Below are 27,270 nucleotides of genomic sequence, written 5' to 3' on the forward strand. Positions count from 1 at the left end.
CAAATGAGGGAGGGGCAGAGAGAGAAGGAGAGAGAGAATCCCAAGCTAATAGTGCAAAGCCTGATGCAGGGCTCAGTCTCACAAACTGAGATCATGACCTGAACTGAAATCAAGACTGAGCCACCCAGGTGCCCCAACTACTATTTTTTCTTTGAAATGGTTGTGATTGTGGGTATGGTATCATTTCTCCTGTATGTGGCTTTAATGATGTTCTGAAAATTCTGAGATAAACTTGCTTTATTCCTTTGTTGCAATGTTGATTCATATTTCAGTTATGCGTATTTGTTTTTAGGGCAAATCCTGCTATTTTTATCATGGCATACATAAAATTAGTGATCAACACACATTACAGACTCTGGAAGGGATGTGCAAAGCCTGGGATATAGAAGAACTTGTCAGCTTGGGAAAAAAACTAAAGGCATGTCCGTATTACACAGCACGGGAACTAATAGAAGATGCTCACATAGTATTTTGTCCCTACAACTATCTTCTAGATGCACAAATAAGGGAAAGTGTGAGTAGCTATATGAAAATTCAAACTTTTCTCCCACTTACTGGAATATAAGTGATCAATATGAAAGCTTTTAGATGTTTCACTTTTTATTTTTTGCTTTATATTTATGTACATATATAAATAGAGTACTGAAAACATTCTGAGGTGTATTAAAAACTGAATTTTAGAACTTGTCATTTTAATGTCCAGAGTAGTAAATATTTTGAAATGGGATTATAGCACAGGTTTTCAACCTTGATAGTATTGACATTTTGGGCTTGATGATTCTTTGTTGTGGTGGTTTCTCTTGCACACTGTAGGATGCTTAGCAGCATCTCTGGTTTTATCCTCTAGACACCAGTAGCATCCTTAGAGCTGTCACAATCAAAAATGTCTCCTGATGTTGCCAAGTATACGGGTGGGGGAGGGCGGGTAGGAGCAGAGTTATCCCCATTTGAGGCCCATTGATAACTATCACTCCTTCCATTTATGAATAATCAGAATTATTTTAAAACATTCATCTGAAGAATCTATAGTTTGAAGAATTTGTGTGGGTGGAATATGTATAACATGCAAATTATGCTTTGTGAGCTTTTGATAAATGAAATTTGGATATAGCATTTGTGTTTATTTGCATGGTTCTTCTTAGAAACATCCAGTTGTTACAGTATAAGACAAAAAGTGAATAACTTAGTATATTCAATTATTATTCTTCTCTTTAGATCTGACTACTTACTAACTTCCTATTTAAGCTTAAAATTAATAGGCATTATGTTTACTATCTCTACTGTCCTACCTCTTATTTGGTTGCCTCTTATCTAGACCCTTTCCTCTGAGCCACTGTACATATCAATGGCATGTCAGTCTTTCTAATATTACTTTTATTACATCGTTCTTTGGCTTGAAAATCTATTGCACTCTTGGCTCATGGGATAAAGTCCATATTTCTTAAGCTTACTCTCAAAATGTTCAATAGTCTGGCTTGAATCTGCCTTTTCAGACATCTTTCAGACATCTCTGCTACAAACTTGAACCCTACAAAAATTACCTCATACCCCCCTGAGGACACCTTATTCTTTCCTATATCTCTGCTTTTGATGATGCCTATATTGAAATGCCCTACTCCTTTTATCTATACAAATCCAAATTCTATTCCTTTTTTAAACCCCAGTATATTTCCTACTCTTCCATGGTTCTTTTTCAGTCATCGTCAACCCTCTGTATATTTTTTCTTCAGACTAACTCACTGGTAATTGCTTTGTACATTTCTTTCTATTAGCCAGGACTCTTTCAGTTGCAAGTGATACAAATCCAGCTTCACCAGAACTTAAGAAAAAAATACTTGGCTGACTTTATTGCGATGGCTTTATTCTCAGGCAGGTTCTTTCTAGTGGAAACAAAGGTAACCACAAGCAGCCACCTAACCTGGAAAAAAAGAACATCATCTCCTATTCATCACCCTAGATTTCTCTGGTTGGCCTACCTTGAATCCCACCTCCATTCTTTTTTTTTTTTTTTTTTTTTTTATTTTTTTTTTTTAATGTTTATTTTTGAAAGAGAGACAGAGTGTGAGTGGGGGAGGGACAGAGAGAGAGGAAGACACAGAATCTGAAGCAGGCTCCAGGCCATGAGCTGTCAGGACAGAGCCTAACACGGGGCTCAAACTCATGAACTGCAAGATAATGACCTGAGCCGAAGTCCAGTGCTTAACCGGCTGAGCCACCTAGGCGCCCTCCCCATCTCCATTCTTAAACCTGTGACCACAGAGGGATGGAATATTTTATTTAATTGATAAGCCTGAATTCTATGTTGTGAGAGTGGTGATATCCCTTGATTAACAGATTAATAGTTCTATCAACATCACATCAGAATTGGGGAAGAACAATTCTCAAAATGAAGGGTTGTAAGAAAGTCTAAAATGAAATAGATACATGCTATATTATATTAACATTTTGAGAGTCTTTTGAATCTTGTATTTTAGTTTAAAAAAAATTTTTTTTACTCTGCTTTTAACATTATGTTGGAGATTCCCTCATAGTGAGATTTTTTTTTTTTCCAATATATGAAATTTATTGTCAAATTGGTTTCCATACAACACCCAGTGCTCATCCCAAAAGGTGCCCTCCTCACTACCCATCACCCACCCTCCCCTCCCTCCCACCCCCCATCAACCCTCAGTTTCTTCTCAGTTTTTAACAGTCTCTTATGCTTTGGCTCTCTCCCACCCTAACCTCTTTTTTTTTTTTTTTTTTCCCTTCCCCTCCCCCATGGGTTTCTGTTAAGTTTCTCAGGATCCACATAAGAGTGAAACCATATGGTATCTGTCTTTCTCTGTACGGCTAATTTCACTTAGCATCACACTCTCCAGTTCCATCCACGTTGCTACAAAAGGCCATATTTCATTCTTTCTCATTGCCACGTAGTATTCCATTGTGTATATAAACCACAATTTCTTTATCCATTCATCAGTTGATGGACATTTAGGCTCTTTCCATAATTTGGCTATTGTTGAGAGTGCTGCTATAAACATTGGGGTACAAGTGCCCCTATGCATCAGTACTCCTGTATCCCTTGGGTAAATTCCTAGCAGTGCTATTGCTGGGTCATAGGGTAGGTCTATTTTTAATTTTCTGAGGAACCTCCACACTGCTTTCCAGAGCGGCTGCACCAATTCATAGTGAGATTTTTATACCCCTTTGTGTGGCCAGCTGTACTTTAATCCAGGCTCACATAACACATATTTTGATAGTGAAAAATGGGAACCGGTAATGTTGAGTTGATACTTGTTAGCCTTAGTGTTTCAAATGTTTTAAGACCTAGAATCAGTTGCTTATATAATTACCCTTGTTATTGGTCTGTCATGCAAAGTTTTAAATGAAATATCTTGCGTACTGCTGTTAAATCCATTTTGCTGAATGTTTTACAGGAAAATTCTTTTGTCTTATAGATGGATATCAATCTGAAAGAACAGATTGTCATTTTAGATGAAGCTCATAACATTGAGGACTGTGCTCGGGAGTCAGCAAGTTACAGTGTAACAGAAGTTCAACTTTGGTTTGCTCGAGATGAATTAGATACCATGGTCAACAATAATATAAGGAAAAAAGATCATGAACCCCTACGAGCTGTGTGCTATAGCCTAATTAAGTAAGAACATTTGTCTGTCATTTATACTGCCTATGTATTAACAACATGTTTCATTATGCCATAGTATTTTATAATTACTAACTTTGACCAGGCTACTTGGGAAATGGGTTGTTCCTCGCCAGTTAAACTTTTAGAAATAGGCCAGTCCGAACTTTTGTCTTGTTGAAAAGAATATGATAAACCAATTGATTTTTAAATTGATCATTGAGAATATTATTTCTAATTTAACAGAATAATTTAATAGCCCCATATTTGATGTATAAAAGACATTGAGCTGACAATAAACTAAACATGGTTTTAATTAACATATTTTAAATTTTTAATTTTTTTTAATGTTTATTTTTGAGACAGAGAGAGACAGAGCATGAGTGGTGGGGGTGGTGGGGCAGAGAGAGGGAGACACAGAATCCAAAGCAGCCTCCAGGCTCTGAGCTGTCAGCACAGAGCCCAACGTGGGGCTTAAATTCACAGACCACGAGATCATGACCTGAGCTACAGTCATATGCTTAACCTACTGAGCCACCCAGGTGTCCAACATATTTTAAAATTTTGTATTATGGCTTTAATTTATTGCTTTATCTTCCAGTTTGAGTAAGATTCTGATTGGATGAGTTTTAATTAACCAAAATTTCAATACTCTAAAATAATAGATTTGGTAATAATTTTATTAAAATTTATGTTAGATAAATTCCTTTTTATTAGATATTAGGTTGTTGATCTAGAATCTCTTTATCTTAGACCTTGATACTATGTCCCATTCCATTTACTGCCACATTTTTCTTTTCTTGTTTCTTTGTTTCTTTCTTTCTTTCTTTCTTTCTTTCTTTCTTTCTTTCTTTCCTTTTATAAGTTTATTTATTTATTTGGAGAGAGAGAGAGAGAGAGAGAGAGAGCGAGAGCACACATGTGAGCCAGGGAGGGGGCAGAGAGAGGAGAGAGACAGTCCCAAGCAGACTCTGTGACTGCATGGAACCCTACTTGGGGATCAGTGCCACAAACCATGAGATCATGACCTGAGTCAAAATGAAGAGTCGGATGCTTAGCTGACTGAGCCACCCAGGCTCCCCCTGCAGCACTTTTCTTTTCCCTCACAGTATACTTCAAAAATTTTTTGAATGTTGGGGTGCCTGCTTGCATGCATGCTTTCTCCCTCTCAAAATAAATAAACTTTAAAAAAGTGTTTAAAATTTTTTTGAATGTTGTACAGTCTCATGTTTGAACATAAAAGGTATACAAATTTATGTTGTAAAAACTCCTTCCCACCCTGTTCTCTATCTGCTTAGTTTCTCTCCTCCTGAACAAGTTTATCTGTCGTTCAGTCCATATTTATGAGCAATTCAGTGCATATATGAAGCAATATACTTTCCCCTTTCTCTCCTTTTTACCCAAATGATAGCATACTATACTTCCATTTTTTGTCTTCTCCATTTTAAGCATAAAAATATGTTATTTTTAAGCCCTTTTATTGGGGTACACAAAGCTGTAAATATTTAATGTATACACGTGATGAGTTTTCAGATAAGTATTCATCCATGAAACTGTCACCACAATTTTGCCATAAATATATCGCCTCTGAAAGTTTCCTTTGCCCTCTTATTTTTTTATGATATGAACACTTAATGTAAGATCTACCCTCTTAGCAAATATTTAAGTATATAGTATAGAATTGTTAACTCTTGGCACTGTACTTTATACCTTTGTCTTCCTATATCTTGCCTTTTTTTGCTTAACAATATATTTTGGAGATCTTCCCATATCAAGACTTAGAAAGCTTTCTCAGTTTTAAAAAAATCGTTGCCTAAAATGCCATTGCATGGATGTCCACTAATTTCTTTAACTAGCCTCTAATTAATAGGTACTGAGGTTTATAATCCTATGCTGTTACATTACTGTAATGAATAACTTTGAACATATGTCACATGTTTGGGAAGATATAGGAAAATTCTTAGAAGTGGGATTATTGGGTCAGAGCATAGATCTACATGTAATTTTGATAGATATTTCTAAAACTTACACAATAGGGGAATGGGTAGAAGACCAATTTATACTCCTATGAGCAATATATGAGAGCATGAAAGTTTTTTTCTAGTCAGATGGGTGAAAACTGGTATCCCACTGTAGTTTTTACTTATATTTCTCTGAATAGGATTGAGATTAAGCATTTTATTTTTTTATGTTTATTTATTTATTTTGAGAGAGAAAATTTGAACAGGGGAAGGGCAGAAAGAGGAGACAGAGAATCCCAAGCAGGCTCTGTGCAGTAAGCAGAGTCAGACTTGGAGCTCAGTCTCACAAACCATGAGGTCATGACCTGAGCTAAAATCAAGAGTCAGATGCTTAACTGAGCCACCCAGCTGCCCCGAGATTAAGCATTTTAAAAGGCCATTTATTTGTTTACTAAAAAAAATGTTTTTCAGTGTTTATTTATTTCTGGGAGATTGAGAGAGAGTATGAGCAGAGGAGGGGCAGAGAGAGGGAAACACAGAACCTGAAGCAGGCTTCAGGTTCCAAGCTGTCAGCACAGAGCCTGATTCAGGGTTTGAACCCACAAACTGTGAGATCATGACCTGAGCCGAAGTCAGACACAACCGACTGAGCCACCCAGGCGCGCCTTAATAGGCCATTTATATTTCCTTTCCTGTCAGCTGTCTATTGACCTCTGTGTCCTCTTTTTGTTCTTGTTATGATTCTTATTGATTTGTACAAGGTCTTTGCAAATTAACCCTTTGCCTGTGATAAGAGTTGCAATATTTTTTCCCCTATTTTGCCATGTGCTTGTGTCTTTCCTTATGGTATTTTTGCCATGTAGCAGTTTGTCATTTTTATTTCACAGCATGATTTGTTGAGTTACCTATAGTTGCTAATTCTATTTTCTCACTCCCTGGTCTTTCCTCATTGATCTCTGCTGTGTTGCTGTCTGCAGAATTCTACTAAAACTGTTTTTATCAAGGTCACCATTGATCCATATGTTGCCAAATCCAAAGGTTATTTTTCTGTTATCTTACTCAGCCTGTCAGCAGTGTTCTTTGGGTATTGTTGACTACCACCTCTATGAAAATGTTTTTGGCGTATATATATATATACGCATATATATATATATATATATATATATATATATATATATATATAACAGAGTTGCTCTCTGTCCCCAGTTCCTGGCACAGAGTTTCTAAAACCCTTGTAATTTCCTAAATGGTGGTAACACTTTTGTGTTAGGAGCATCTTTTGTTCTAATATTTGGTCTTCGACCCCAGTTCCTGACAGAGCTCCTAAATCCCTTGAGACTTCCTGGGTGATAGGACTGTTTTTTATTTCAATGAGGTGATGTTTGGTGGGCTCTTGGATGGAGCTGGTCACTAGAAAGACTAAACTATGATTAGAAGCTTAGAACTTTCAGCTCCACCTTCCCTCTGGAAAGGGAGAAGGGTAGAGATTAAGTTAATAATTGATCATGCCTACATGATGACGCCAGGATTCAGAGAGCTTCCAGACTGGTACACACATTTATGTGCTTAGAGCACCCTGCCTTTACTGGGACAGAAGCTCCTGTGCTTAGACCCTTCCAGACTTCTTCCCATATATCTCTTCTTCTGGTTATTTATCTGTATCCTTTATTATATAATAAACTCGTAAACATAAGTGTTTCCTGGAGTTCTGTGAGTTGTTCTAGTAAATGATTAAACCTGTGGAGGGGTCATGGGAACCTCTGATTTATAGCTGGTTGGTCAGAAGTACAAATGACAAGTTGGACTTTTATGCTGGCATCTGAGATGAAGAGGTGGGGAGGACAGTCTGGTGAGGCTGAATGCTTAGCCTTTGGGGTCTGTGCCAATTCTAACTCCAGTTAGTGTCAGAATTGAATTGAATTATAGGACACCCAGCTAGTGTCTTGAGAATTGCTTGGTGTAAGGAAAGAAGAATGCCACATACATTTAGTGACCAGATGTGTCAGAGGTGAAGTAGTGAGACAAGAGGAGACAACATAGGAGTGTGTTTCCTAGATAGCCTCTATGACACCTGGTTTTCGTCTTCCTCACAGTCCATTCTTTCTCAGTTTCTTTTGATAGTTCTTACTCTGTTTGATATGTAAATATTGAAGTGCCTCAGGATTTGGTCCTGGGACCTCATTTCTTCTCTGTCTCTGCAGTTTGCCTAAATTACATAACCAAGTACCATAGCAGTCCTAGTGACGCCTAAATCTGTGTCTAGCCCGGTCTTTAATAAATCTAGGTTCTAGTCTGTCTCTGGAATGCTATTTTCATATATCCAACTGTACTTTATGTGTCTGTTTGGATATGGATATCACATTTCAACTTTACAAAATTCCTTCCTTTTCCTTACCTACTCCCCTCAAATGCTCCCTGTCTTCCTTACCTAAGCAAACATTACCAAGCAGTTCCTCAAATCAGAAATCTGTTGTCCTTGATACTGCCTCACTTCATCCGGTTCATCAGTAAGTTTAATAAATGCCACCTGTACCGTATGTCCCAAATCCTTCAGTCTCCTATCATCTCAGAATCATCTCTCAAGTAGAATTCTGTAACAGCCTCCAACAGTCTCTGTTTTCATTTTTGCCTTTCTCCTCTAATCCAGTCTGGCTTAGAAACTGGAATCATCTTTTAAACACTTAGATTGTCTCTCTCTTATTTAAAACCCTTCATTTAAAACCTTCCCATTGTACTTTTGAATAGAATCCAGATTTCCTAACCCTGGCTTAACCTGACCTGAATACTGCTTATCACTCTTAACATTGATCATAATGTTATTCTTTTTTGCCCATTGTGTTGCAACTTTATATTGGCTTTTTATCAGATCCTTAAATAAGTAAAATTTGTTAACCACTTCAGGATTTTTGCACTAGCTGTTCTTTCTGCTTGGAATACTACCCCCCACCCCCACCCCCCTGATCTTTTTCATGATTGGGTACTTTTTGCATTCAGTTGTTAGAATAAATGTTACCTCATGGAGAACTTCTTTGACATTCAAATTAAAATAGCAATTAGATTACATTATATCCTATATCACTACATTTATCCTATATCATTACTTTATCCTGTATTTTCATTGTATCACACTTTTCACTATCTGATATTTTCTTGTTTCATGTATATGTTTCTAAGTTTATTTCTCCCTTTGGTAGAATGTAATTTCTATGAGAATGAGGATCTTGCCTATTTTATTTACTACTGTATTTCCAGTACCCAGTACAGTATGTGACTGTATAATAATATAGACATTTAAGCACTGGCTGAATATAAAAATGTGTGTATTTACATACAAATGAATATATTTTCTAGTAACTCCCTTTTGGTGTTAATATGTAACACCTTAATTTCTTTATTAGATTGTTTTGTATTTCCTTTATGTGCATTTGGGATATGCTACGACCTGGCTGTCAGTTGGAGAGATAGTCAACTAAAGCAGTGTGAATCCATAAAACACAATTGGGAAATCACCTACATGTTTCTCTTTTCTGAATAAAAGCTTACTTTTTAGCTATATAAATGTTTATTTTGCAATATGAGACATGCATGCATCTTAAAAGATGTCTTAATCCGCATTTGTGTTCTAAGAGCTTCAAGGAATATGATCAATGTATCACAGTTCTCTTTGTTTTATTGAAATAGTGCACATAAGGATAATACTGATTGATGGAATTGTTTTATTTTAGTTGGTTAGAAGCAAACTCTGAACATCTTATGGAAAGGGATTATGAATCATCCTGTAAAATATGGAGTGGAAGTGAAATGCTCTTAAATTTACACAAAATGGGTATCACCACTGCTACTTTTCCCATTTTGCAGGTAAGACATTTTTCTATCTGTGACATTTATTTAGTGAATGGTTTAATAGTGAATAAATTAATACAGACTAAAAAAAGTAGCAACTTAATTTTTTTTTAATTTTATTTTATTTAAGTTTGATAATTTTTAACTGATAAATTATTTATAATTCATTTATAATTAATAACTGATCATTATTATTTATGGATGAAAAAGTAGCATTATTTAGTGTGAAAGAAATAAGGCTTAACGGAATGAATTGCTTTATTCCAGTCTAAAAGAAGTCAATATGTTTAGGTTGTAATAAAAGTTATTTTGTCAGTTATACAAGTTAAAAATTTAGAAAATAAAAAGGTAAATTCATTTTTTGTTCTCCTTAATTTAGTTAGAGGTTATAAACCTGGGGGATCATGAGTGGGCTGGGGAGTCTGTGAATCTTACGAAATTGTATGCAAAATTTTATGAGTATGCACTTCTGTACTTTTTTCTAGTAGAGGCTTCATAACTTCTATTCTGAAAGAGGTTTTTCCCTCCCCCCCAGATAAGAATGTTTTTATCCTTTTTGTTCTTAATTACTTATTTAAATTAATGGATTGTTTTTTAATTTTTTAAAAAAATCTTTATTTATTTTTGAGAGAGAGACAGAGTGTGAGCAGGGGAGGAGCAGAGAGAAAGGGAGACACAGAATCCGAAGCAGGCTCCAGGCCCTGAGCTGTCAGCACAGAGCCTGATGTGGGGCTCGAACTCACAAACCGTGAGATCATGACCTGAGCCAAAGTCGTATGTTCAACCGACTGAGCCACCAGTAGATTTTGCTTTTAAGAGTGGTTGTTTTAGTTGTTGTTTACAGAACAATTGAGCAGAAAGGACAGAATTTTCATATTCCCCTAACCCTAGCCACACGTGTGGCGCACGCATGCCCACAGGCACGCGCGCACACACACACACACACACACACACACACACACGCACACACACTCATACACTATACAGTTTCTATTATTAACAGCTTGCAATTGTATAGTACATTTGTTACAATTGAACCAATATTGTTACATTATTGTTAACTGAAGTCCATAGTTTACATTGGGGTTCACTCTCTGTATTGCGGAGTTCTGAGTTTTGATATAAACAAAGTCATGTATCTACTCTTAAAATATCATACAGAATGTTTTCACTGCCTTAAGAATATTCTGTGCTATACTTCTTAATTCATCCTTTCACCACATCTCATTTGCCCTCCTGAACCTCTAGCAACCACTGATTTTTTTTCAACCGACTCCATAGATTTGCCTTTTCCAGAATGTCATTTAGTTGGAATCATACTCAGGTTCCTTCATGTCTTTTTGTGGCTTGATGCTTGTTTCTTTTTATTGCTAAACAATATTCACTGCATGTATACACACTGTTTGTTTATCCATTCACCTATTGTAGGATATATTGGTGACTACCAAATTTGGGAAATTCTGAATAAAGCTCTTATAAATACTTGTGTGCATATTTTTATATGGACATGCTTTCTTCTCACTTGTGTAAATAGTAAATACTTAGGACAATTGCTGAATTATATGGTAAGACCATTTTTAGCTGTGTAAGAAACTGCTGTCTTCCAAAGTGGCTGTGCCATTTTATATTCCCATCATCAGTGAATGAGGGTTCTTGTTATTCTATATCCTTGCCAATATTAGGTATTGTCAGTGGTTTGAATATTACCCATTCTAATGGATATGTAGTAGTATCTTATTACTGTTTTAGTGTACAATTCCCTAATGACATTTGATGTGGAACATCTTTTCACATGCTTATGTGCCATCTATATATCTTATTTGGGGTGAGATGTCTCTTCAGATCTTTGCCTACTTTTCAGTTGGGTTCTTTGTCTTCCTGTTGTTGATTTTTAAGTGTTCTCTGTATATTTGGTATACAAGTCCTTCATCAAATATATGTTTGTAGATATATTCTTCCAGTCTGTGGCTTGTCTTTTCATTCTATTAACAGTGTCTTTTATAGAACTTTTTTACTTTTAATAAAGTTCAACTTAACAATTTTTTCTTTGACAGATCATGCTCTTGGTATTGTATCTAAAAACTCCCCACCAAACCCAAAGCCACCTAGATTTTCTTGTCTTTTTCTTCTAGAAATTTTATAGTTTTGCATTTTACATTTAGGTCTGTGATCCACTTTGAGTTAATTTTTGTGTTGTATATAAGGTCTGTATCTAGATTCATTTCTTTGCATGTAGGTGTCCAATTATTCTATCACCATTTGTTGAAAAGGCCATCCTTTCTCCATTGGATTATATTTGCTCCTTTGTTAAAGATCAGTTGAATGTATTATTATGGGTCCTTTTTTCGGCTCTCTATTCTTTTCCATTAATTGATATGTCTGTTCCTTCACTAATACCACACTATCAATTGCTATAGATTTATAGTAAGTCTTGAAGTCAGGTAGTGTCAGTTCTCTGATTTTGTTCAGTATTGTGTTGATTATTCTGGTTTTTTTCTTTCCAAATAAACTTTAGAGTCAGTTTGTCAGTATCCACAAAGTAACTTTCTGGGATTTTGATTGAAATTGCATTGAATCTACAGATCAAACTAGGAAGAACTGACAGCTGAACAATATTGAGTCTTTCTATCTATGAATAGGAAGTATCTCTCCATTTGTTTAGATCTTTGATTTCTTTTATCAGAGTTTTGTAATTTCCCTCATTTGGATTTGAAGAGGTCCTTGAACCAAACAGATAGAAACTATGGCTAGCATGATAACCACTAGCATATGAGCATATGAGCATTAAAAATGTATTTTAATTAGATGATATTTATACTTTTTGCCTGCTTTTAAAATGCAATATGGTATCATAAATATTGTCCATATTGTGACATCTTTTCATGACTGTTTTGCATAAACTTTGCATTTTAAAGGTTCATATCAACAGTGAAATGAATTAATTGTGAGATATTCATATAGTAGAATATTAGACAGCAATTTAAAAAATGAACCACTGCCACTATGCAAATGAATCTTGCAGGCATAATGTTGAATAAAAGAAACCAGACACAAAAGAGTACAAACTGTATGATTTTATTTTTATGAATTTTAAGAAGAGACAAACATAATTATGTTAGCCAAATTCAGAATACTGGTTGCTACTGTGCAACAGTAAGGAGCAATTTGGGCTGAGAGGAGCAAAATGGAACCATCTGGGATTCAAAAAATGTTTTGTTTCCTTAGTGAGTGTTGGTTACGTGTGTGTGTGTGTGTGTGTGTGTTTAGGGAGCTGTATACTTAAGACTAGTGCATTCTGTGTATTATACGTTAATTTTAAACAGGTACAGATAAAATATATGTCAAGGAAAAATTAGGAAAGTACAAAGACATGGAAAGGAAAAAGAAAACAAAGGAAAAAGAAAAACTACCAAACATGATCACTATTAACTTTTGGATTTATGACCATCTCTCTTATTCTATCCATATATCCTTAACATAAATAGATTTCTGATATGATACATGTTTCTTTATAGCCTCTTTTGACTTAACAGTGTACTATGAGTACTTTACTATTTTAATAAAGATTTTTTCACATGAGTTTTAATTGCCGTGTAGCATTTTTGTGAGTACACATATTCTAAATTACTTGATAATCTGTCATTTGAAATATAAGTTGTTGCCAGTTTTCCAAGGATAAGAAACAATTCTGCTGTGAACATCCTTGAAAATGTATCTTTGTATACATTGCTATTCCTTTATATATTCAAAACACTAATTCTTTGTTGCTTATTGCATTGTATGTATATTCTTGTATCTATGGTTTGTTTATAGAGTATTTTTCTAAGTGTTTTTTATTTTAGTGCATTCAAATTTATCAGTGTTTTCTTTTGTGAATTGTATTTGAGTTTAGTTTTAGCAGTCTTTCCCTATCTTGTGGTACATTTTCTAAAAGTGTTACTATTTTTTTAATAAAGGTTTTTAATTAGCCTAGGATTCATTTTTGTTTATATTGTGAGGTTAGGAATCCATTTTATTTCTTCTATGGATAATTTTCGCAGCATCATTTACTAAATAATCCATCCATTTTCCTCTGATTTATAATGACACTTCTGCCTTTATATCTAATTTTCTCTTATTTGTGAATTAATTTCTGGACTTTGTTCTATGATTCTGTTTATCTAAACTGTCATATTTGTTGACTACTCTGGCATTAGAAAAATATTGATAGTGGTAGGGCGTATCTCCTCTTTGTTCTTTTCCTTTGGGATGATCTCAACTGAATTTTAGAATTAGCTTGTAAATTTCTATGAAAAATCTGTTGGAATTTTGATTGGAATTGCAATGAGTTTATGGATTAATTTATAAAGAATTGACATATTTACAATACAGAGTTTTTCTGTTCACAATGTATATTAAGTTCTTCATTTATTATGTCTTATATATCAATAAAGTTTTATGATTTTATTTTTAAAAGTCTTAGGTGTTTTGGGGTAGATTTATTCCTAAGTAAGTTAAAGTTTCTGTTTATTTTTCACATAGTATATTTTAAAAATTGCATTTTCTAATTGCTAATTGGTGTGTAAAAATGGTAGATTTTTATTTATTTATCTTGTAAGTAACTATGTTGCTAAACTATCTTATAGGTTTGCCTATGGATTCTTAAATTTTCCATGTAATTTTATTGTCTATGAGTAATGACTATTTTCTTTCCAACTCCATCACATTTTATTTCTTTGCTGGCTTCAACTTTTAGAGCATTGTTTATCACGGGCAGTGAAACACATTTTGGTCTTACTGCTACCCAGAAGAGGTTATATTACTAGTGTTACATCATTTAGTAACATGTCTACTGTATTGTTTTAAAATTCTTTTATTTTTTATTAACAGCTAGACTGAGATATAATTCACATGCCATAAAATTTGCCATTTTAAAGCATACAATTCAGTGATTTTTAGTATAGTCACAGAGTTATGCAACTATCACTGCTATCTAATTTCAGAGCATTTTCATCACCTCATAAAGAACTGTGTACCCATTAGCAAGCATTCCCTATTTCCTTCTCCCCCAGCTCCTGGAAACCACTAATTTACATTCTGTTTCTATAGACCTGCCTATTCTAGGCATTTCACATAAATGGAAACATGATTTGGTGCTTTTGTGACTGGTATCCTTCATTGTGTATGTTTTCAAGGTTCATCTATGTATGTCATAACATTCATGAATACTTCATTCCCTTTTTATTACCAAATAATATTCCATTGTATAAATCTACTGCATTTTGTTTATTCATTATCACTTGACACATTTGGGTGGTTTCTATTTTTGTCTATTATAAATAATGCTTTTACCATTCATGTCCAAATTTTTATGTGCACTTATATTTTTAATTCTCTTGGGTATATACTTAGGGGAATTGCCAGGCCATTTGGTAACTCTGTGTTTAACTTTTTTTTTTTTAATTTTTCTTAATGCTTATTTTTGAGAGAGACAGAGACAGAGCACAGCAGGGAGGGGCAGAGAGAGAGGGAGACAAAGAATCCAAGGCAGGCTCCAGGCTCTGAGCTATCAGCACAGACCCTGATGTGGGGCTTGAACTCATGAACCGTGAGATCATGACCTGAATTGAAGTCAGATGCTTAACCCACTGAGCCACCCTGGTGCCGTCGTCCCCCCCCCCCCCTTTAAAAAAATATTTTTTTTAATGTTTATTTTTGAGAGAGTTCTGTGTTTAACTTTGAGGAACTGCAATCTGTTTTACAAAGGGGCTGCACCATTTTACAATCCCATCAACAGTGTATAAGGATTCTGATTTCTTTCACATCCTCACTAATACTTGTTATCTCTTCTTATAGTTTTCTAGGGGAAATGAAGTGGTACCTCAGTGTAGTTTGATTTTCATTTCCCTCATAATTCCTAATGTTGAGCATTTATTCAAGTGCTTAATGTCCATTTATATATCTCCTTTAGAGAAATCTCTATTCAAATTTGTTGCCTACTTTGAAATTGGGTTGTCTTTTATTATTGACTGTAAGTTTTTATATATTCTGGATATGAACACTGTATTAGATATATGATTTGTAAATTTTTTCCCATTCAATAGGTGCTGTAGGATTTTTATAGTTATATTTTTATTAGGTTAAGGAAATTTCCTTTAATCCTAGCTAGCTAAGAAACTCAACATTGTGATTATTAAATTTTTAGAAGTTAATTTTTACACAAGTAGCATGTATATAATTTAAAGAGTCAGTACCATCAAGAAAAGCATTCATCTGCCCCACTCCTTCTCAATCCCAATTTTCACTTCCTAGTGGCACTTTGATTTATTTAAAAAAAATTTTTTTTAATATTTATTTATTTTTGACAGAGAGAGAGAGAGAGAGAGAGAGAGAGCATGAGCGGGGGAGGGATAGAGAGAGAGGGAGATACAGAATCCGAAGCAGGCTCCAGGCTCCGAGCTGTCAGCACAGAGCCTGATGCGGGCTCGAACCCACAGACCGCGAGATCATGACCTGAGCCGAAATCTGACATTCAACCGACTGAGCCACCCAGTCGCCCTCCTAGTGGCACATTTAACTCTTCTGGTGATTTCTTCTGATATTTAACCCGTTTTCTAAATAACATTTGAGTTCTGCTGCTTTTGAGTTTTCAATTTTAGATATTCTCTATTGACTTCCTATAATGTATGATGATGCATTATCTCCTTTACACACACACACTGTCTCTCCCTTTCAGTCTCTCACACACTCACTCTCTTTTTCCTCTCTCTTTCTACTTTTCCTCTCTTTACCTTTCTCCTCTCTTCATTCTTTCACCATAATTAATATTCGGTGTGTATGTCATTATCGTGTATACATATTATCATAGCTTATGATAGTAACTATCATGTAGCTTACTAGGTTAAATTTGTATACAACTTTATGTGTCCTGTGAAGTAATAATTACTGGTAAATAAATATGCTTAGTTTTCTATTTATCTATAAACCCACTTGTCAATTTTTAGGTAACCTAGGCAGAAGTAGCCTTGGAGTAGTTTCATGATTCAATATGTAGAATTTCATTCAGTCCGTGTGTTTTTAGTACATTGCCTTACCTTCAGTAGTTGAGGATTTTCTGTAGTTTGGGCTTTCTTTCAAAATTTTTTTTTTTTTAAAGTATAGTTGACACACAACGTTCCATTAGTTTTCACGTATTACATTACTTTCAACTTAGTGATTCAACAAGTCTTTATGTTATGCTATGCTACAATCTTATGCTATTAAAGTACCTTGACTATTCCCTATTCTGTACCTTTTATCCCTGTGACTTATTCATTCCAAACTGGAAGTCTGTATCTCCCACTCCTCTTCTGGCAAATCATTAGTTTGTACTTCGCATTTATGGGTCTTTGTCTGCTTTTTGTTTGTTTATTCATTTGTTTTGTTTTTGATTCCACATGTAAGTAAAATCATGTAGTATTTGTTTTTCTCTGAGTTATGTTACTTAGCAAAATAGCCTCTAGTCCATCCATGTTGCCACAAATGGTAAGACCTCATTCTTTTCTACGGTTGAGTAGTATTCCATTGTGTGTATATATACACCACATCTTTATCTGTTCATCTATGTATGGACACTTGGATTGCTACCATATTTTGGCTATTGTAAATATTGCTGCAGTAAACATAGGGGTGCATTTGTCTTTTTGAATTAGTGTTTTCATTTTCTTTGGCTAAATACCCAATAGTGGAATTGCTGGATAATGTATTTCTACTTTTAATATTTTGAGGAGCCTCCATAGTGCTTTCCACATTGGCTGCACCAATTTACATTCCCACCAACAATACAAGAGGGTTCCTTTTTCTCCATATCCTTACCAACACTTTTTTATTTCTTGTCTTTTTGAGTCTAGCCATTCTGACAGGTGTAAAGTGGTATCTCCCTGTGGTTTTCATTTATGTTTCCCTAATGATTAGTTGTTGACCATCTTTTCATGTGCGACTTGGCCATCTGAATGTCTTCTTTGGAAAAATGTCTATTCAGAAGTTCTGTAGTTTTACAGAATAAATTGCCAGTGTTCTGCCAATGTTGGGGAAGAATTGTAGCCTTTATATAAAGTATTGCTGAGGGGACTTGATTTTTAAAAAGAACAGTTGAGGGGCACCTGGGTGGCTTCGTTGGTTAAGCGTCCACCTTTGGCTCAGGTCATGATCTCATGGCTCATGAATTCGAGCCCTGCGTCTGGCTCTGTGCTGACAGCTCAGAGCCTGGAGCCTGCTGCATGTTCTATGTCTCCCTCTTTCTCTGCCCCTCCCCCACTCAGGCTGTGTCTCTCTGTCTCTCAAAAATAAATAAACATTAAAAAAATTTAACAAAAAAGAAGAACAATTGAATACTTGTTTTTCGTTAATAATTTGTAGTCCTGAATGTTTTTCCAAGTTAATGTTTTCATTTTTTCTTTTTCAAAAATCTTTCTATTTGTATCCTTCAATGTTCAGTGGAAACTAATTTTACTCTAGATGTGCATTATTTCAAAATATATCTGAATGTTAATATTATGTCTTAATTTATCTTAACTATTTTCCCATTTTATTTTTATTGAACACATACTTTATTGTCAAACATCAGAGTTGTCACCAATATCTTTTGCTTCAATATTCAGAGTTTTCACAATGTGCGAGTGCATACTTTTCTTTTTTCTTATGTCCACACTTCTTTTTTTTTAGTTTGCTTTAAGCACTTTATTTTTTTTTTTTTTTTAAGATTTATTTATTTTTGAGAGAGAGAGAGAGAGACAGACAGAGTGCGAGCGGAGGAGGGTAGAGAGAGGGAGACAGAATCTGAAGCAGGCTCCAGGCTCTGAGCTGTCAGCATAGAGCCTGACAAGGGACCCGAACTCACAAACCGCGAGATCATCACCTAAGCCGAAGTCAGAAGCTTAACGGACTGAGCCACTCAGGCACCCCTTTTATGTCCACACTTCTATCTGTATTAAAACTTATTAGTCACATGAAAACAAGTGAGCCAGTTAGTATACATTCTGTATTTAGCATGTATTATTTCCTTGAGTCACTTTTAAGATTTTCCTTGTCATGCAGTCATATTATTCTCATTGTTGGAATACTCCCTGGAAATATTTCAGGCATTTAGGTGGCGTATCAACTCTTAAGCTCCTTGGAGAAACCATTTGGTACATTTTTATTTAGTCCATTACTTTTCTCTTCTTCTCTTCTCTCTCTCTCTCTTTTTTTTTTTTTTTTAAAGTAAGCTCTACACCCAACATGGAGCTTGAACTCACAACTTTGAGATCAAGAGTTGTCTGCTCTAAAAACTGGGCCCACTAGACATGCCTAGTTCATGACTTTTGAAGGGTGCTAAATAATACCCTAATTGCCTGAAGAAGTAATGAACTTCCTAAGTGTACAACTTATTATTAAAGAGTCTTGAACTCTGAAGAGAATTTTGGAATATGTGGGAATTTAAAACACACTTTTAGCACTTGTGTATTGGTAATGTTTTCCTCAAATTTCAATGTATATTTCATTTGCGTTTTATTATAGTATTGAGAGGTTTTTTTCCTCTTCTTCCCATTTCCTGCAGTATACTTAATAACAGTAATTTCTTTCAGGGACATTTTTCTTCTGTCCTTCAAAAAGAAGAAAAAGTCTTACCAATTCATGGTAGAGAGGAGACAAGAGAAGTACCGATTATTAGTGCTTCAACTCAAATAATACTCAAAGGACTTTTTATGGTGTTTGACTATCTTTTTAGGCAAAACAGCAAGTAAGTAAATACATATGTATTTTTCATCTTAATTTTTTTTTTTAACGTTTATTTATTTTTGAGACTGGGAGAGACAGAGCATGAACAGGGGAGGGTCAGAGGGAGAGGGAGACACAGAATCTGAAACAGGCTCCAGGCTCTGAGTTGTCTGCACAGAGCCCGACGCGGGGCTCGAACTCACGGACCCATGAGATCATGACCTGAGCTGAAGTCGGATGCTCAACCGACTGAGTCACCCAGGCGCCTCTGTATTTTTCATCTTAAAAATATTAATTTTATTGGGTACTAGTATGTATTTAATCCATACTTGTTTTGTGTGAGTACCTACAATCATTGTAAATAAGTGGTATAAATATTACTCTTACTTATTGGCACAGACTTAGATCAATTGAAATTAGTCTTTATTAATGAAAATGATTATTGAAATAAATATACTTGAAATACATCTTATTAGTTAATTCAGCATTAAATTTTTAGTTGTATATGACTGAACTTAAACATTTACCTTTTAAGTGTAGTTTTAAATATGTTTCTTCCAGTGTCAGAAAGTCTCTTTCTTATTGCATAAAGCCTCTATCTAGTGAAATGTGGAATATGAGAAAGAGTTAACTCCCCTCACTCTACCCCTTATTAAATTGTAGTACTATTTGGTTCCTGTTTTTTTTTTTATATGGCAAAATATACATAACATAAAATTTACTATTTTAACCATTTTTCAAATATATATTTTAGTAGCATTAGGTTTATTCACATTGTTGTGCAGTCATCCACTTCCAGAACTTTTTCATCAGCCCAAATAGGATCTCTATATCTCATTTCTTTCTTCCCACAACCTCTGGTAACCTCTATTCTTTCATCTCCATTGATTTGTCCTTTAGATATCTCCCGAAAGTGGAATCATATATTTGTTCTTTTGCATCTGACTTATTTCACTTAGCATAATGGTTTCAAGGTTTATCCATGTTGTAATATAGATCAATGCCATTCCTTTTTATGGCTGATTATTCTATTGTATGTATGTACCATGGATTATTTTCACCTTTTGTCTATTGTGAATAATGCTACAGTGAATTTTGATGTACAAGTATCTGTTTGAGTCTCTAGCGGTGGAATTGCAGGATCATATGGTATTCTATATTTAACTATCTGAGGAACCAACATACTGTTTTCCATAGCAGCTGCACATTTTAGATTCCCATGGTTATGCACAACATTTCTAGTTGTTCTACAGCCTTGCTAATACTTGTTTCTGGTTTTTGGATAATAGCCATCGTAATGGGTATAAAGTGGTATCTGCTTATAATTTTGATTTACCCACCCTCCACTAATGGCTAGTAATGTTGAGCATCTTTTCATATGCTTATTGTCCATTTGCAGGTGTTCATTGGAGTAATGTCTATTTGCATCCTTTGCCCATTAAAAAAAATTTTTTTTAAGTTTATTTTGAGAGAGAGACAGAGCCAGCGGGGAAGGGGAAGAGAGAAAGGGAGAGAGAGAGAATCCCGAGCAGGCTTAACATTGTCAGTGCACAGCCCCATGTGGGACTTGAACCCACAAACTGCAAGTTTCTGACTTGAGCTGAAACCAAAAGTCAGATGCCCAACCAACTGAGCCACCCAGACACCCCTCTTTGCCCATTTTTAAAAGTATTTATTTATTTTTGAGAGAGAGACAGAGAGAGCACGCGTGGGGGAGGGGCAGAGAAGAGACTTTGAGGCAGGCTCCAGGCTCTGAGCTGTCTGCACAGAACCCAATATGGGGCTCGAACTGAAAAACTGCGAGATCATGACCTGAGCTGAAGTTGGACACTTAACCAACTGAGCCACCCAGGTGCTCCTCCTTTGCCCATTTTTGAATTGGGTTGTGGTTTTTGTTGTTGTTGTTGTTGTGAAGTTGTAAGAGTTAATTATATATTCTGGATATTATCCCATATCAGATACATGTTTTACAAAGATTTTCTTTTTTTTTTTAATTTTTTTTCAACGTTTTTAATTTATTTTTGGGACAGAGAGAGACAGAGCATGAACGGGGGAGGGGCAGAGAGAGAGGGAGACACAGAATCAGAAACAGGCTCCAGGCTCCGAGCCATCAGCCCAGAGCCTGACGCGGGGCTCGAACTCATGGACCGCGAGATCGTGACCTGGCTGAAGTCGGACGCTTAACCGACTGCGCCACCCAGGCGCCCCAAAGATTTTCTATTCTTTGGTTGTCTTCTCATTCTCTGATAGTGTCCTTTGATGCACAAAAGTTTTTAAATTTTGATGAAACCCAGTTTATCTGTCTTTTCTTTTGTTGCTTGTGTTTTTGGTATATACAAGAAATGTAGCCAAATATGGTATCATAAAAATTTTTCCCTATGTTTTCTTCTAAATGTTTTATAGTTTTTAGCTCCCTGTACTTTTATAAAATTCTCTCCACAGATTTTAGGGTCCTGACTTGAACTTTGAGATCTGATCTCTCTAGAGATGAAGTTAACAGTAAATATTATTGTGAGGACATGGTAGGGAATACTAGTTTTATTCTGTAAGTTGAAGTGTGTATAGCCTCTTATTGAAAGAAATTGTAAGTTGGATGGCATCCCAAAAATCAATATCTTCATTAAAAGTTAATGAAGACTGAGACCCATATTTTAAAGGAACTTAAATTTTGTAATTAGTTTCCTAAACTTTTGAAATCTTCAGTAAAAATTCTCTCCATTTTTCTCATGTAATAAAAAAGTATAATCCACTGTTTCATTTCTTTAATGATACCCTATTATCTGTTTTGTAGCTGATAATGTAGCACAGAATGCAAAGAGCTCTGGACTAGGAATTAGAGACCTGGATTTTAATTCTGTTTCGGCCATGATTTATGTATTGTTTGAACGTAGGAATGGGAAATGGTAAGGGGTGGATATTTAGATAATATCTAATCTCTAAGTGAGAAAGTTGATTGTAAGATTTAATGATTCATTTTCTATCAGAGTTACTGAGTTTAATTTAATTAGTGGTGGGGGTTGTTGGTGGGGAAAATGTTATCTTTGAGTGGGAAGATACCACGACTTTCAATTTAGTTTTAATATAATCAGTTTTTACATTGTATGTATCTGGGACATCATATGTTTCATGAAGTTTTGCATTTAATTACCATTTTATTTTCATGCAGATTTGCAGATGATTATAAAGTTGCTATTCAACAGACTTATTCTTGGATAAATCAGACTGATTCTTCAGATAAAAATGAATTCTTTGCTCAAGCAAAAAGTAGGAAACGTGTAAGACAGAAAACTGCAGTTCGTGTGCTAAATTTTTGGTGCTTAAATCCAGCTGTGGTAAGCCTATCATGTTGTAAATGAAAATTTTGTCATCTTGCTCGGTACCAACAATTAAATAAATATGTTTGACTGTTTTAAAGATGATCTTATGTATCTAATAATGTTTCCTTTTAGGCCTTTTCAGATATTAATGGCAAAGTTTGGACCATTGTTTTGACATCTGGGACATTATCACCAATGAAATCCTTTTCATCAGAACTTGGTGTTACTTTTAGTATCCAACTGGAGGCTAATCATGTCATTAATAACTCACAGGTTAGTTTTCTGAAGGCTCTCAATCTTTTTATATCAATATAATTTTATATAAAAAAAATTAGAAGATACCTGAAATACTAGCAAACAGATCCTGTAGGAAATCCAACATCTTAGCTTTAGAATAAAAGAAAATCTGTCAGCTACTTGGTAGTGTCAACCAAGGGAAATACTGATAAATAGCATTCCTTGAGTTTAGTGAGTAAAAATACACACTTTAGATGCAAAGACTATATTGCAATTTCCTCATTTAAATATTTTTTACGTTTTTTTTTTTTTTTAAATGAGAATTAAAAACAAAACAAGGAGCTCCTGGGTGGCTCAGTCAGTTGAGCATCCAACTCTGTTTTGGCTCAGGTCATGATCTCACAGTTAGTGGGTTGGAACCCTTCATTGGGCTCTGTGCTGGCAGTGCAGAGGCTCTCCCTCTTTCTACCCCTCCCCCACGCACGCTGTTTCTCTCTCTCTCTTTCTCTCTCTCTCTCTCTCTCTCTCTCTCTCAAAATAAACTTAAAAAATTTAACATCTTTACCATAGTTCCTATGCATAATTCTTTGCTCATGTGTTTCTTTTTTCCATTAGACAGTGGTATTATTTTATTCCTTCCATGTTCCCATTCTTCCACTGCACCTAGATTAATACCTGGCATTAGTTACCAGATATTCAGCATATGTTTGAATATCTGAAATGAATTGAAAATTCTCATGAGTCATATAACTTAAAATTTTAATGTTTTAGAACAATAAATGTTATTTAATTCCCTAGGAACATTTGAGCTGTCATTTGTCAATCTACCCTCTTTCTTTTTATGAAGTCATTTAAAGCAGTTAGCTACATATTGAGCATCATTTGTGTGCCTAACACAATTCTAGTTCTTTATAAAGCTGTTGTTTTTAACCAACAAGGTGTATTTGTGAGGACATTTTGGTTTTCACAATTACTTGGCAGGAACTATTGATATTTAGTAGGTGGGGGCCTGGAATGCTAAGCTATTATATAACTAAGAGTTGTGCTTTCTATAATGGCAGAGTACTCCTCTTTGGAAACATTGCTGTAAACAATAGTGAAGGAAAAATATATGTTCCACTTTTTTTTAAACTTTCTTTTTAAATTCCAGTTAGTTAACGTACAGTGTAATATTAGTTTCAGGGGTAGAATTTTGTGATTTAACACTTACATACAACACCCAGTGCTCATCACAAGCACTTTATGCTCCACAGTTTTAAGTACCTTCCTTCAGAGTTCAAATAAACATGGGAAGCTATTAATAAATTTAGTATATTTTCTCATAAGAATGGTATTATAGGCTCTAAGTTCTCAAACTAGTACACAAAAGCCTATTTAACCTATAATGTCAATGGATTATAATAGTAAAAATGATAATTGTTCAGTTGAATTCTATTGTAACATTTACCCCTAATGTTTTTTTCTTTTTTTGTAGTTTCTTTATATATTTTTGAGAGTGACCGTGTATGCATGAGTTGGGGAAGGGCAGAGAGAGAGAGAGAGAGAAAGAGAGAGAGAGAGAGAGAGAAAGAGAGAGAGAGAGAGAGAGAAAGAGAAAGAGAAAGAGAAGCAGGCTCCACACTGTCAGCACAGAGCCCAGTGCAGGGCTTGAACTCACAAAGTGAGATCATGACCTGAGCTGAAATCATGAGTCAGGTGCTTAGCTGAGTGAGTCATCCAGGTGTCCCCCACCCAACTTTTTAAAACTTATTTTTTATTATAAAATGTCTTATTATCTTTTTAATATCTATGAACTCTGTAGCCATGTTCTCCTTATCCCTACCTTATATTATCAATTTGTATTCTCTGGTTTTATGTTTTTTCTTTATCAGTGTTGGTACAGTTTATCCTTTTTATTAATCTTTTTAAAGAGTAAACTCTTGGCTTTTTTTGAGTTTTTGATTATAAAACATGATTTTTATTTTAATTGTAATAAAATATATATAACATAAAATTTACCATCTTAACCATTTTTAAGGGTACAGTTCAATCTTGTTAAGTATATTTACATTGTTGTGTACCCAATCTCTAGAACTTTTTCATCTTGCAAAACTAGAATTCTTTTCCCATTAAACAACAATTCTCCATTTCCCCCTCCTCTTAGCCCTTGGTAACCACCCTTCTACTTTCTATTTTTATGAATTTGATACTCTAATATAAGTGAAATCATAGATATTTTTTGTGATTAGCTTATTTCACTTAGCATGATGTCATCCATGTTGTAACCTGAGTCAGAATTTCCTACCTTCTTAAGGCTGAATGATATTCCCTTGTATGTATGTAATACCACATTTTGGTTGTCCATTCATTTATTGATGCCCTCAACTTCTAAACAATTATAAACTTCAGAAAGGTATAAAAAATAGTATTAATATGGTGAACATCTTTATACCCTTCACATAGGTTCATCAATTGTTAGCATTTTTCATGTGTATATATGAAAGAGAGAAGAGGAAAACTGCAAAATGTTAACAATCACATTATATATGTGTATGTGTATAATGTACATTTTTGTTTTTTTGTTTTTTTTTTTTTTTTTTTTTTTTTTTTTGTATTTTTATATCATTTTATTTTTTTAAACAACCATAATTTGCTTTTGAAATTAGAAGAGAGTGAAGTCATATCAGACTTCCAGGTAACTTACTTCATCCCCAATTTCAAATATATCTACAGTCCAGAGTACAGCTTTACCTGGATATATGCTGAAAACCAAAATTTCTAGACTAGGTTTATGTAATTAAAATACAGGAAAAGTTGCAAACACAAACACAGCAGATATTAAAAGATAAATGGGAAATATTATGGACATTATCTTAATTTTGAAAACATGAGTGAAATAAAAGACATAAAGCTTCTTATTTGTCTTATGTGATTATTAACAAAATGACATCAGTATTTAGAAGTCTTATCACACAAAAATCACTATACCCAGGTAGTTTTATGTGTGTTTTCTATCAAACATTCAAGAAATGGAATATTCTAAACTTGAAAGGAATAGGAAAAAAAAAATACTCCAAACCAATTTTATGAAAGCATTATAATTTTTATACCAACACAAGGAAAGGATAAAATGAAAAAATAAAAAAGTATAAGATCCTTATCCACTAGCATTAGACCAAAAATTCCAACTAAGTTATAAATGCATGAATTCTAGACATCTATAAATTAGTCAAACCATTATAGCCTACTTGGATTTAAGAATGATAATTTGATTCAATGTTAGAAGCTCTACTAATGTAATTTACCACATTTAAAATTAAGGAGGAAAAAAACATACAATTAACTTAATAAATGCAGAAAAAATAATTTGGTAAAATTCAACATCCATTCATCATTTAATATAAATTAGCAAAGTACAAATGGAAAGAAATGGCACTAACTTTAAAAAACTATTTAGGGCACCTGGGTGGATAAGTAGGTTGAGCTTCCAACTTTGGTTTAGGTCATGATCTCACAGCTTGTGGGTTCAAGTCATGTGTCATGCTGTGCACTGACAGCTCAGTTCCTGGAGCCTGCTTCAGATTCTGTCTCCCTCTCTCTCTTGCCCCCTCCTCTCTTTCAAAAGTAAATAAACATAAAAAAAAAAAAAAAACTTCATAAAATCTATAGCACAATTGTTTTGAAAAACAGCTTGGCAGTTCCTCATAAAATTAAATATAGAATTTCCATATGACCTAGGTTTCCTCATATACCTGAGATAAGTGATGTATATACAAAAACTTATACAATAGTTATTAATAGCAACATTATGTTACAAAGGCAAAAAGCAGAAACAATCCAAATGTCCATCAACTTAATGAACGGATTTTAAAATAATGGTATATCCATACAATAAAGTAGTATTCAGCAATCACTACTAATGAAATACTGATAATTGCTACAACATGGATGAACTTTTAAATCATTCTTGTAAGTGAAAGAAGCTGGACACAAAGGTCCCATATTGTATAATGTACATTTTTGAATAAACTATTAGAAAGTAATTTGTAGACATCATGACATTTGCCCTTAATTAGTTGAGACTGTCTCTCAAGAACAGTTACATAATCTGCATCACCTGGGTGGCTCAGTTGGTTAAGCATCCTACTCTTGATTTCTGCTCAGGTCTTGATTTCACAGTTCGTGGGTTCAAGCCCTGCATCAGGCTCCATGGTGACAATGGAGAGCCTGCTTGGGATTCTCTCCCTCTCTCTGCCTCTCCCCTGCTTGCTCTCTCTCTCTCTCTCTCAAATAAACTTTAAAAAAAGAACAATTTCATAATCCTGTATAACCACAACACCATGATCATACTAAGGAAATTTAAAATTGGTACAATAGTGTCAATATTTATATTTATCTATTTATTTCCAAAATGTCTTTATATCTTTTTATTTTGTTTTTTTTTTTTTTTTGGTATGCTTCATGAATTGAAAATTATTTTTATTTTTTATTTTTTTTAAACATAATACTTTATTTTTTTTAATTTACATCCAAATTAGCATATAGTGCAATAATGATTTCAGGAGTAGATTCATTAATGCCCCCTTACCCA

The 27,270-nt window shown here is 34.5% G+C and overlaps 1 protein-coding gene across 1 annotated transcript in view; it reads left to right on the forward strand.

Annotated features, from left to right (window-relative positions):
* BRIP1 (BRCA1 interacting helicase 1) overlaps positions 1–27,270 on the forward strand; it is a 202,466-nt gene that overhangs the window by 52,993 nt on the left and 122,203 nt on the right. Inside the window, 6 exon segments of the mRNA XM_049636532.1 lie at positions 293–514; positions 3,441–3,640; positions 9,312–9,444; positions 19,014–19,168; positions 22,313–22,478; positions 22,596–22,736. Coding sequence (XP_049492489.1) covers positions 293–514; positions 3,441–3,640; positions 9,312–9,444; positions 19,014–19,168; positions 22,313–22,478; positions 22,596–22,736 — 1,017 coding nt within the window.

Source organism: Panthera uncia, chromosome E1 (genome assembly GCF_023721935.1).
Source record: "Panthera uncia isolate 11264 chromosome E1, Puncia_PCG_1.0, whole genome shotgun sequence".
Taxonomy (NCBI): Eukaryota; Metazoa; Chordata; class Mammalia; order Carnivora; family Felidae; genus Panthera; species Panthera uncia.